The sequence below is a fragment of the Melospiza melodia genome, chromosome 19, assembly GCF_035770615.1.
Source record: "Melospiza melodia melodia isolate bMelMel2 chromosome 19, bMelMel2.pri, whole genome shotgun sequence".
NCBI lineage: Eukaryota > Metazoa > Chordata > Aves > Passeriformes > Passerellidae > Melospiza > Melospiza melodia.
In genome coordinates, this window is record NC_086212.1 from 1,302,858 (window position 1) to 1,312,799 (window position 9,942).

Consider the following 9,942-nt stretch of genomic DNA (forward strand, 5'->3'; position numbering starts at 1 on the left):
TGTCCCCTGTCCCCTCCTGCCAGGCAGGGGCTCAGGGTTTGGTTCCCAGTCCATGGGGACAGTGGAGATGCAGGGAAGACGCCAGCCCTGCATAAAATATATACATTAAAATATATACATTAAAAGTGCATATTATATGGCTCTGTGCAGATATTTACTGTATCTATTTTGTTGTATAGATTAGTAGTGCTGCATTAACATTTTAACAGTATGGTAAATGCAGTTTTGTAGTTAAAAGGTAACTTTTGTAGTTAAAATAGGAACTATGTATGTGGGATTTCTTTAAAGAAAGGAATGAGGTACTTGTACCAGATGGCAGCCACAGGACAGTGACATCTTTCAGAGAAAATGAATTTATTCTCCATTATCAGAAGAAACGAACTTCTTCCTGCCTTGCTCAGCCATGAAGACAGTGATAGGATTGAGAGGAAGAAGCTGACACAGACCAGACAGAATGCTGTGTTTGAGTGGAATTTATGCATCATGTATGAGGTGTATGAATATGCAACAGGCTGTTGCTTTTAAGGGTTAATCCTCTGTTAACGTGGGTCCTTTTTCAGGCTTATTTTGCCCAGAAAGAGGTACCCGGACTGTCCATAACTCTTTGTTTGTATTGTCTCATATTGTCCTAAATCAAATTGTCCAAAATTTTTATTATTCTAATTATATTGCTATTTTTATGACCATTTTATTACACTATTAAAATTTTACAAACCAGTGCTTGGCGTTTCTCACGCAGGGCACTCCTGCTGCAGCTGCCCGGGCAGGGCAGGCCCAGGGCAGCCCCGGGGATTTTTCCTGCCATCGACTGACCCACATGGGGCTCATTTGCATGGAGGCTGCCGTGCAGCTCATTAGCGCTGCCCTAATGAGGCCCCTGCAGTGGAGCCTCCTGGGCTCTGTGGATGGAGCATCCCCAGCCCTGATTTGCTGAACCAAACAAACTCCACAACTTGTGAAAGCTGTAAAGCTGCTGTGTTTATTACAGCGCTGGACACAGGTGGGAATTGTTCCCTTAAAATGACACGGGCACCTCTGGGAACTCCAGATCCTTTTTTAATCCCCTCTCAAACACATCTGCATGCAATTTCACAATAGGTTCATAGATATTCATTCTACTGACTTTGTGTGATATTTGCCACTAGTTCTTCTTTATCAGAAAGAATTCCTGGGTCAGGCTGCCCTCTCTCTTTAACAATCTCTGTCTGCTCCCCCTTATCTCTGTCCTTTGGCAGAAGCAGTTTCTCCCAGCATAAGCTTTTTATGAGGACAGGCAGTCAGACTAAACAGCTGTCAGCAAGCTACAGACTTAGCTCAAAGACGTACATTTCACCTAAATCAAAATGGATTTTTACTCTGGATAATTTCTGCTCTGTCTGACCCCAGCCTGGCCGGTGTCCCCTTGTCCCCAGGGCAACTCCCAGACCCAGCAGAGCAGCACAGGAGCTCCTGAGGGAGCAGGGCAGGAAGGAATGGCCAGAGCCAGCACATCCCTCCTGCCCAAGGAGCACTGACAATGCTTGACAATCCCAGCAGTACCAGCAGTAAATGATTTCCCTCTCAGAAAGGGGAATCAAGGAGCTCCACTCCATCTTTTTCCATATTCCAGGAGCTCAGTGCCAGCCAGTCCATCTGCAGCAGCTGGGGCAGGCCCTGTCCAGCTGCCAAGGCACAGCAGATATAAACAGTGCTCCAAACAAAGGTGGTGTGTGTCTGAGAGACCCTGGAAAACCTCTCCCTCCTGGGAGCTGTTGGAGGCACAAATGGATTTCTATTGTGTTATTTCTGAAGAAAAATGAGGGTACAATAACAGCAAACACCAGAAAAACCTAATAAAACCTGAAAATACTGGAACTGGTGCACAGTGGACAGACACAGGCAGGATTGCCACAGCAAAACACTGAGCAAAGAACAGAAATTCAACTTGCCCTTAAACAGGACAAGAGAATGCTCCAAGGAAGAATTGCTGGTTCAAAAAAAATTTAACCCTGAGCTAACTTCAGATTCCAAACCACAGCACTGCCAAGCTTCCTGCACCTTCCCACCTGCTCCCTTCCCCTTCAGTTTGGTTTTGGAGAGCAGGAACCTCCCTGGCTCACACCTGACACCCCACAAACCCCACAAACCCGAGCTGCCACGGGGCTGCACAAACCCAGCCTGGGCTGCAGAAGCACCCCAAGAGAATCCCAGTGCCAGGGTGGAACCAGGGGCACCAACCCACCCCAGAGGGGACACAGGTGCCCTGCCTGGTGCCCTGGCAGGGGGCAGGAGGGGGTGGCACCAACAGGGAAGTCACCATTGGAGTAACAATGGCCCTGCATGCACAGCTCAAACATTGGCCACATTTCTGATGGACTGGGGTGGTTGCCACACTCTTGGAAATCCCCATTCCCTCACAAGTCAGGCAATGGTTGGAAGGACACGCCACACTCTGAAACACATTCTATCTACATCAACAGAAATGGGTAGTGGCCCAAGCAACACCTCAGATGAGGTTGAGCAAAGCTTTCTATGTCTTTAATTTTTTTTATTTCTCTCCATTGTGAGAAATTATACTCACTTTGAAAACATTTAAAAGGTTTATTAAAACCTTATGAAAAATACAACAGAAGATTGAATGGAGACAATATTACAGTGCCAGGAGCAGAGGATCTTCCCCACCATGTGCTCACCCACACAATGGAGGTTTCACCTTTTAACCCTTTAGCTCCTCTCCAAGCTCTGTCCATCGACTCCTTTGCTGTCCAGTGGTGGAGATCACTGCCTTAAATCCTGATTGGAGCTCAGGTGCTGCCATAGTGACAAACTGACCCTCCCAAAGGTCCCAAACCCAGGTGATCCCTGATAACATCACAAGGGGGTAAAACACAACTATAAATCTACAAAACCTTTCTTAACATATACACAGGATGTTTGCCCTTTAATTGTGAGTCAGCCATGACATTGCTCACCTGTCACACCAATACAAAGGGAGTTGTGCCACACTGTAACAGGAGGGCAGCACATTCCTCATGCCTGGATTTGCAGGTGGATGGGACAAGTGGCAGCAATCCATGGTGCAGGACAAGGCAGAGGCCCCACACCAGGAAACTGTCCCTGAGACTGAAAACTCTGATCTGTCCAGCACCAGAGAGCCTGTGGAGCAGGGAGAAGGAATGAAGAGCAGTTTGGGGGTTGGATTCAGTCCGGGATTGTAAGATGTGTGTGTGCTCTACTTGCCATCAGTCAGAGGTCGGGCAGTTATCCTCTGTTCATGGGGCAGTTTTATCTCTCCCACAGTCAACCCTCCCTGCAGGAGATCTCTGCTGTCCATGGCCACTGAGTGTCCCTGCAGGGCTGATCCAATCCCAGCATCCCATGGGGAGCTGCTCCGCCCAGGGGAGGAGCCAAGCATTCCTGCCTGGATCCAATCTGGGCCTGGCACAGCACAGCAGCCTTTGCCCCCTGCACTGCCAGAGGAGCAGCTTTCTGCTGCCCTGCATGGCCAGAGGGAGCCCAGGCCCATCTGCAGCAGCCCTGGAGCTGCAGAGGAAAACTCCCCCCTTGTGCAGGATCCCTGCTGCAGCAGAGCCACAGCTGGCACTGCAGGAGGGCTGAGCCCCCCTGGGATGGGGCTGGGACACCCCCTGACACACAGGGGCCAGGGCCTGTGATCACTCTGTGCTTTGTTTTCTTTTTTTGTACTATTACATTTGTATTTTTAATTTTCCTAGTATAGAACTGTTATTCCTGCTCCCATATCTTTGCCTGAGAGCCCCTTAATTTCAAAATTATAATAATTCAGAGGAAAGGGGTTTACATTTTCCATTTCAGGAGAGGTACCTCCTGCCTTCCTCAGCAGACACCTGGCTGTTCAAACCCAGACACCCCTAAAGCAGAGGTGCTCCCCCAGCAGGGATCAGCTCCAGCCCAGCAGGAGAGGGGAGCAGGGATGAGAGGACAGCTGAGTGCAGGAGGATTGTGGCAGTGTCAGCTTTAGGGTTGAACTCCATGATATCCAAAAGGTCTTTTGGATCTTTAATGACTCTGTGACTTTGTCTGTGGCTTGTGTTCCAGGAGGAGACACTGCAGGAGGGCTGGGAAAGCCCAACCGGTCCAAAGGTGCCACATGGCAACGCTCAAACTCCCCCAACACCTCTGGGCTCCTCACAGAGCTCAGCACCTTCCTGGGTTTCCCACATCTGCTTCTCCAGCAGAGAGAGGATCAGCTTCGGACACAGCCCTCAAGAAGCTGGCAGGGCTGGAGAAGAGAAGGAAAGGTCATTTTAGAAGCTGTTTGCTCCTAAGGGGCCCTTGGCTCAGTCCACCTGCACACCCTCAGGCAGCTCCACCACCACAGGGGCACAGTCCTCAGGCTCTGCCTCAAAGTCCCATCTGAATTTCTTTGTCAGGTGAGCCTTGAACTTCTCAGCCTTGTTCCTCAGAGCCTCATCCACAGCAGAGCTGCAGGTGCAGGAGAACAGCACCTGAAACAAAGAGCAGAGGTCAGGCAGAGCCCAGCCATGGCCCCAGCTGGGCAGCTCCTCCCTGCAGGGACACCAGGCTGGGATCCACACCCTGGCACTCGTGCAGCTCTGGGGGGACCCAGCCCAAGCCCACAGCTCTCACCTCCCAGCCCAAGCCCATGCTGCCTTCCCAGCACCACACACATCTCACTCAGGGCAGAGCTTGGTCTGAGGCAGGAGGTGTTTGTAACTGAATTTGTACTGTGCAATTCTGAAATGGGGCCAAAGGTGAGCTCAGGACAACATCCTGACAGAAGGCATTTAAAAAATTCAAATATGAGTAGGCAAACTTCCAGCAAGTGTCTAAAGGCCAGAAAATACTTGCACCCCTCATTTCCATGGGTAGAGATCTCCCAAAGTATTTCTGTAACAAGGTATTACCAACACTCCAGGACACAGAGGAAACTTAATGAAAATACCTTGAATGTCAGAAAGGAATGGGAGCTCCCTGGAAAAGCTTGGTTATCCTTAGTACAGCCATCCCCCTGTGCACAGGGTGCTGCAGTGTGGGGGAACCCCTGCCTTCCATCCCCAAACACAAATCTACTGCCATGTCACAAACTCAGCCTCTGCTGGACTCAGGGGAAAGCACCTGAGTGTGATGAACAGGGCACTGAGCCCAGAGCCCAGCCCAGCTCTGCTCCTCCTGAGCTGATCCAGAAATAATTGCCATAAAAAGAAATCTCCTCTGGGAAAACACAGCCTCTTATTTACTGGGAGCTGGATAAAGCACTGACAATGAGCAGCAAAGTTCTCTGCTTTGTGGATGAACACTTGCCTTTTTCTTGCTCATTCTACTGGAAAACTGCCTCTTTCTAACAGAATTCTTACACAGAAATGCTGCTGGTAGGGAAAAATTACTAGAAGATTTTACTTCCTACTTCTTCTCAATGAACTGCACATAAAATTAGTTATTTCACCAAGCTGTTTTGTCTTTTCTTTAAGCACTGGTAGGGCTGCAGAGTCACTGGTGGCTGTGCTCCTCTTGCCTTGGCTCAAACCCCAAAAATGAAGCTGCTGCTTCCAGAGCTGAGCAGGAGCTGCAGAGACAATGCCCTCCCCACAGCTCTGCAGTCTGTGTGTGCAGTGGGTAAGGCAAGGCCCAGAGCTTCCCTGGCTCCATTGAGGAAACCCACAGGAGCAGAGCATGGAGAGCTCAGTCTGCAAGGGCAATGTGGTGAGTCCTGCAGGGCCTAGGGGTGATCCTGAACCAGCACAGCTCCTGCTGAGGGGGTGAAACACACACTGAGGGAGCCCAGGCATGGACAAGACTCAGGCAGCCAAAAGGGTTTCCCAAATTCTGGGTACTGCTGGGAACTGACAGCACTGCTCTGATCATGCTGCAAACACAGCTGGGCTGTCCTGTACTAGGATGGAAAAAATCCACCAACAGAAATAAAATGTAAATTAAAACCCTCCTGAGACTTGTAAGAATCACAACTGAAAAATCTGAAAGCCACTTGATTAAAGCAATGCTTCCCAGAACATTTTACCCAGCAATTAAACCCAAATACCTTCACCTTCCCCAGAAGGACAGCAAGGACTTGGGGTCACCAAGGAGAGGAATGGAACCACACCTGCAGCACAGCTTCCTGCTGGGCTGCTTCCCATTGCTCAGCTTTGTCAGTGCCTGATTTGGGCTCTTTTTTGTAAACTAAGCCAGTTTGCTGCACTGCCAGCATGAGCACCAGCAGTGGGTGTTGGGGAGGATGGAACAGGAAAGCCTTATCAATATGATTGCCTGGCAAAAGATTTTGAGAATATGGAAACTGTAAGTGAGATTGAAATGAAAGCAAGCTTTGAGATCCCTCAGTTACTGAACAATGGGAAAACAATGGCGTGGCCAGCTGAAGGTGATCCCCTTTTGATGGAACAACACCCTCTGCTTGCAGACAGGCCCAAGGGTCAGAGCAGACCCTACAGCTTGGCAGAAGGGACCCAAAGAGGAGTTTTTAGGGTTTAAAATGTAACACAGTATCGTAATTTAATGATTCTTATAGGCTGTACGTAAATACTATAAGATTTGTATATTGTACTAGATTGGTTAGTGAGAATTAGAATATTCAGCACAGAAGAAGATTTATTGTATTGTAATGGGAACTTCGCTCTCTTACCCTCTCATCCTCTTTCCCACTCTCAGCCTGCCCTGAGCTGTGTTTGGCAGCTCCCAGCAGGGCCCTGCCCCCAGGCCCTTGGCAATAAACCCCAAGTTCCAGCCCTGGCTGCAGAGATCTCTTGTGTCCGTCTGTCCTGACTGTCCCACCCCCTTTGCTCCTACAGTGGGTAACTGCTGACACTGGGCTGAGGAACACACCTGCCCCACCTGTCCCAGCAGAGGCAGCACCTTTTGCATTTTAGAATAACCATAAATTCCCTCTGGATAAGAACCTGATGGCAGGAAATCCTCAGCTGTGCTAAGCAATGGAAAAGCTTCTTAAACACCATCACTGCCCTTGTCTCAACAAAGCTTTGCTGCAGCTTCCCTGCACACTGAGCAAACCATTCCAAAAATCAGCATCATCAGTCCTTCATGCCAAAGCTTTGTGTGTTGTTTTTTCTTTTGAAAAATGAAAGGCACTTTGGAAAAATTAAACAAACAGATACCCTGGCTGCAGTTGCCCAGCCTCTCTGGTATCTGCTGAGCTGAATTTCTCACTGAATAACAGAGGGAAAAAGTCAAAGTAAAGCCTTGTGTGCTCAAACAGGCTCCCATCTCCCACACAGCTGAACTCCTCTGGCAGCTCCTCCCCAGATTTGCTGATGCCCTCCCTCCCACCCCATTTCCCAGGGAACAGCCCCCAACACACCTGCAAGGTGCTGGTTAAGAAGTTGTCCTGGGAGACAATGTCCACAAAAAAATCTGCTGGGATCTCGTTGAGCTGGTGATAGAGCACGGAAATGAGGTTGATGTAAAGGTCCTGGTACTTGCCCATGGCCTCCTCTGAGCGGCACAGGATGTTCAGGAGCCTCTTCCAGTGCTCAAAGGCATCATACACGTTCCCAATCAGGAAACAGATGAAGGCAAACTGCAACTCAGCTGTGTGGGTTCAGAGAAGGGAAACAAAACAAAACACATAAGACTAACAGATATCCTGGGAATGTGTCCTCCCCAAAGCTCTGCAAACGATTTCTAAACTCTGGTTTGGCTTTTGCATAGGGCATTCATACCTCAAACACTGACCCTGTGCTGCTCTTCAGCTGGAGCAAAGCAGAATGGGGCAGGTCACCTGTAACTGTGGTTATCAGCACTGCAGAGGGACTCTACAAACAGTAAATAACACCAAACAACAAGGCAGAGCCTGCTGTTATTCTGTTATGGGACTGCAAACAGCACTGTCCTGGAATTCTGGGAGAGGCCAGCAGTGCCTCAACGAGTGTGTTTGCCTTGTTGAACTAAGAGCCAGGGTTCATCACACTGGATGCTTGGTATCAGCTGCTTTGCCACCATTCCCTAAGGTTCTCTCTACATCCTACAGTTGTCTTTGGTAATTTTGAAAAAATAATAAGTTGTATAATGTTAATGTACAAAAAAATGAAAGAAAAACAAAGGCTTATTCCAAATCTGGGTTTCAGTTGGGAGGGCTTCTCCCTCCATCCTGCAACAAAACAAAACCCTGCTCCAGGACCTCCACAAACCCAGCACTTATTTGTATCTGTAAGTCCTGGGAGGTTCCTCAAGAGGTTCCCTGAACAGGGAAGGTGCCAGACACCAGGGCCACCTCTGACGGCTGCTTTTGACTTCACCTGGGGCAACCTGGGCTGCAGCAGCATGTTCCCACACCAGAGTCACAGAACAGAATGACAGAATATCCTGAGTCAGGAAGGACCCACAAGAATCACCCAGCCCAGCCCCATTCCCGCACAGACAACCCAAAAACCCCACCCTGGGCATCCCTGGCAGCGCTGTCCAAACCCTCCTGGAGCTCTGGCAGCCTCGGGGCCGTGCCCATTCCCTGGGGAGCCTGGGCAGTGCCAGCACCCTCTGGGGAAGAACCTTTTCCTAATATCCAACCTAAATTTGCCCTGACAGCTCCAGCCGTTCCCTCGGGTGCTCTCCCTGGTCACACAGAAGGGAGATCGCAGCTGCCCCCGGGGAGGAGCTGCAGCTCCGGCCTCAGCCTCCTCCAGGCCACGGGAACAGCCCCTATGGCTGCTATAAACGCCACAAACTCCCGTCCCGCACTGAAGAGGCGCCTCGGCACAGGCTGCACCCCGAGCACAAAACGCCGTTTCCCGGGCGGGGCTCACCGAGCAGGCCCAGGGGCTGGCCGGGGTAGCGCTGCTCCATCACCCGCTGCAGGGCGTAGCTCAGGTCCATGCTGTGCCGGGTGATCTCCTCGGGGCTGGCCCCGTCGGGGAAGGCCTGCCGGGGCAGCTCGGAGAAGCGGATCTGGGTGCCGGCCCGCGGCCGCATGCGGGGCAGCCGGGCCAGGCCCTCGGCGTAGCTGCGGCACTCGGCGCCCAGCGGCGGCCGGCGCTGCCCGGCGCGGTCCCGCGTGTGCCGCCCCGCCGCCTCGGGCAGCACCTCGGCGAAGGCGCAGATCTGGCCGCTCTCGGGCTGCAGCTCCTCGGCCGCCGCCTCGCTGATGAAGTTGCTCAGCGACACCCACTTCTTCAGCGTCTCGTAGGGGTAGGGCCCCAGGAAGGGGTCCAGCTCCCGCAGGCCGTCCCGCAGCGCCTCGCCCTGCTCGGGCGGCTCGGGCCGCACGGCCTCGCCCGCGGGGTCCCAGCGCAGCACCCGCACCTCGCGGCGCCGCAGGCTGAGGAAGCGGCCGGAGCGCGGCCCCGCGTCCCGCCCGCCGCCGCCGGCCGCGCTGCAGTGCACGAAGTGCAGCCCCGGCGGCACCATCTTCACGCCGCGGAACCGCGGCCCCACGGCCCACGCGCTGTAGTCGATGCCGAACTCGGTGCCCTCAGGCACGTCCAGCACCACCACGGTCGCGCCCTCGAAGAAGAGCTGCCGGGCCAGCTCCGGGTCCGAGCGCAGCGCCGCCATGGCACCGAGCACCGAGCGGCCCTGCCCGGATATCCGGGCTCGGCGGTTCCGGGGACGGCGGCGGGAGGAGCCTGTGCCCGGCAGGCCCCGGCACCGCACCCGGGCGGGGCTGGCTGGGCTGCTCGGGCTACGGTGCGGCGGTGCCCGGGCAACAGCGGGAATTGTCCCCGATCGCCCCGGCTCGGTCCCTGCTCGCTCGCTGTCCCCTCCGCTCATCCCCGGCTCGCTCCCCGCTCGCTCGCTGTCCCCTCCGCCCGGACCCAGCCCCGGCCCGGCGCTGCTCCCCTCAGCCTCTCCGTGGCTGGCGGCTGCTCCCCGCTGACCCATTGTCCCCAAATCCGGCCCGCAGTCCCCCCCGGCTGCCTCCTGCCATCCCTCTGGGCCCCGCGCTTCCATCCCCCAGCGGGACAGACGGACAAGAGCCGTGCCTGAGACTGATGG

The 9,942-nt window shown here is 53.0% G+C and overlaps 1 protein-coding gene across 1 annotated transcript; it reads right to left on the reverse strand.

The window, feature by feature from the left end:
• Nucleotides 1–2,516: 2,516 nt before the first annotated feature.
• Nucleotides 2,517–9,516, reverse strand: AAR2 (AAR2 splicing factor). Its single transcript, XM_063172105.1, has 3 exons — nt 8,754–9,516; nt 7,313–7,542; nt 2,517–4,466 (listed from the first exon to the last, which is right to left on the reverse strand). The coding sequence occupies exons 1-3, from the start codon at nt 9,499–9,501 to the stop codon at nt 4,299–4,301; spliced, it is 1,146 nt and encodes a 381-aa protein (XP_063028175.1). The 5' UTR covers nt 9,502–9,516; the 3' UTR covers nt 2,517–4,298.
• Between the last annotated feature and the right edge of the window lie 426 nt (nt 9,517–9,942).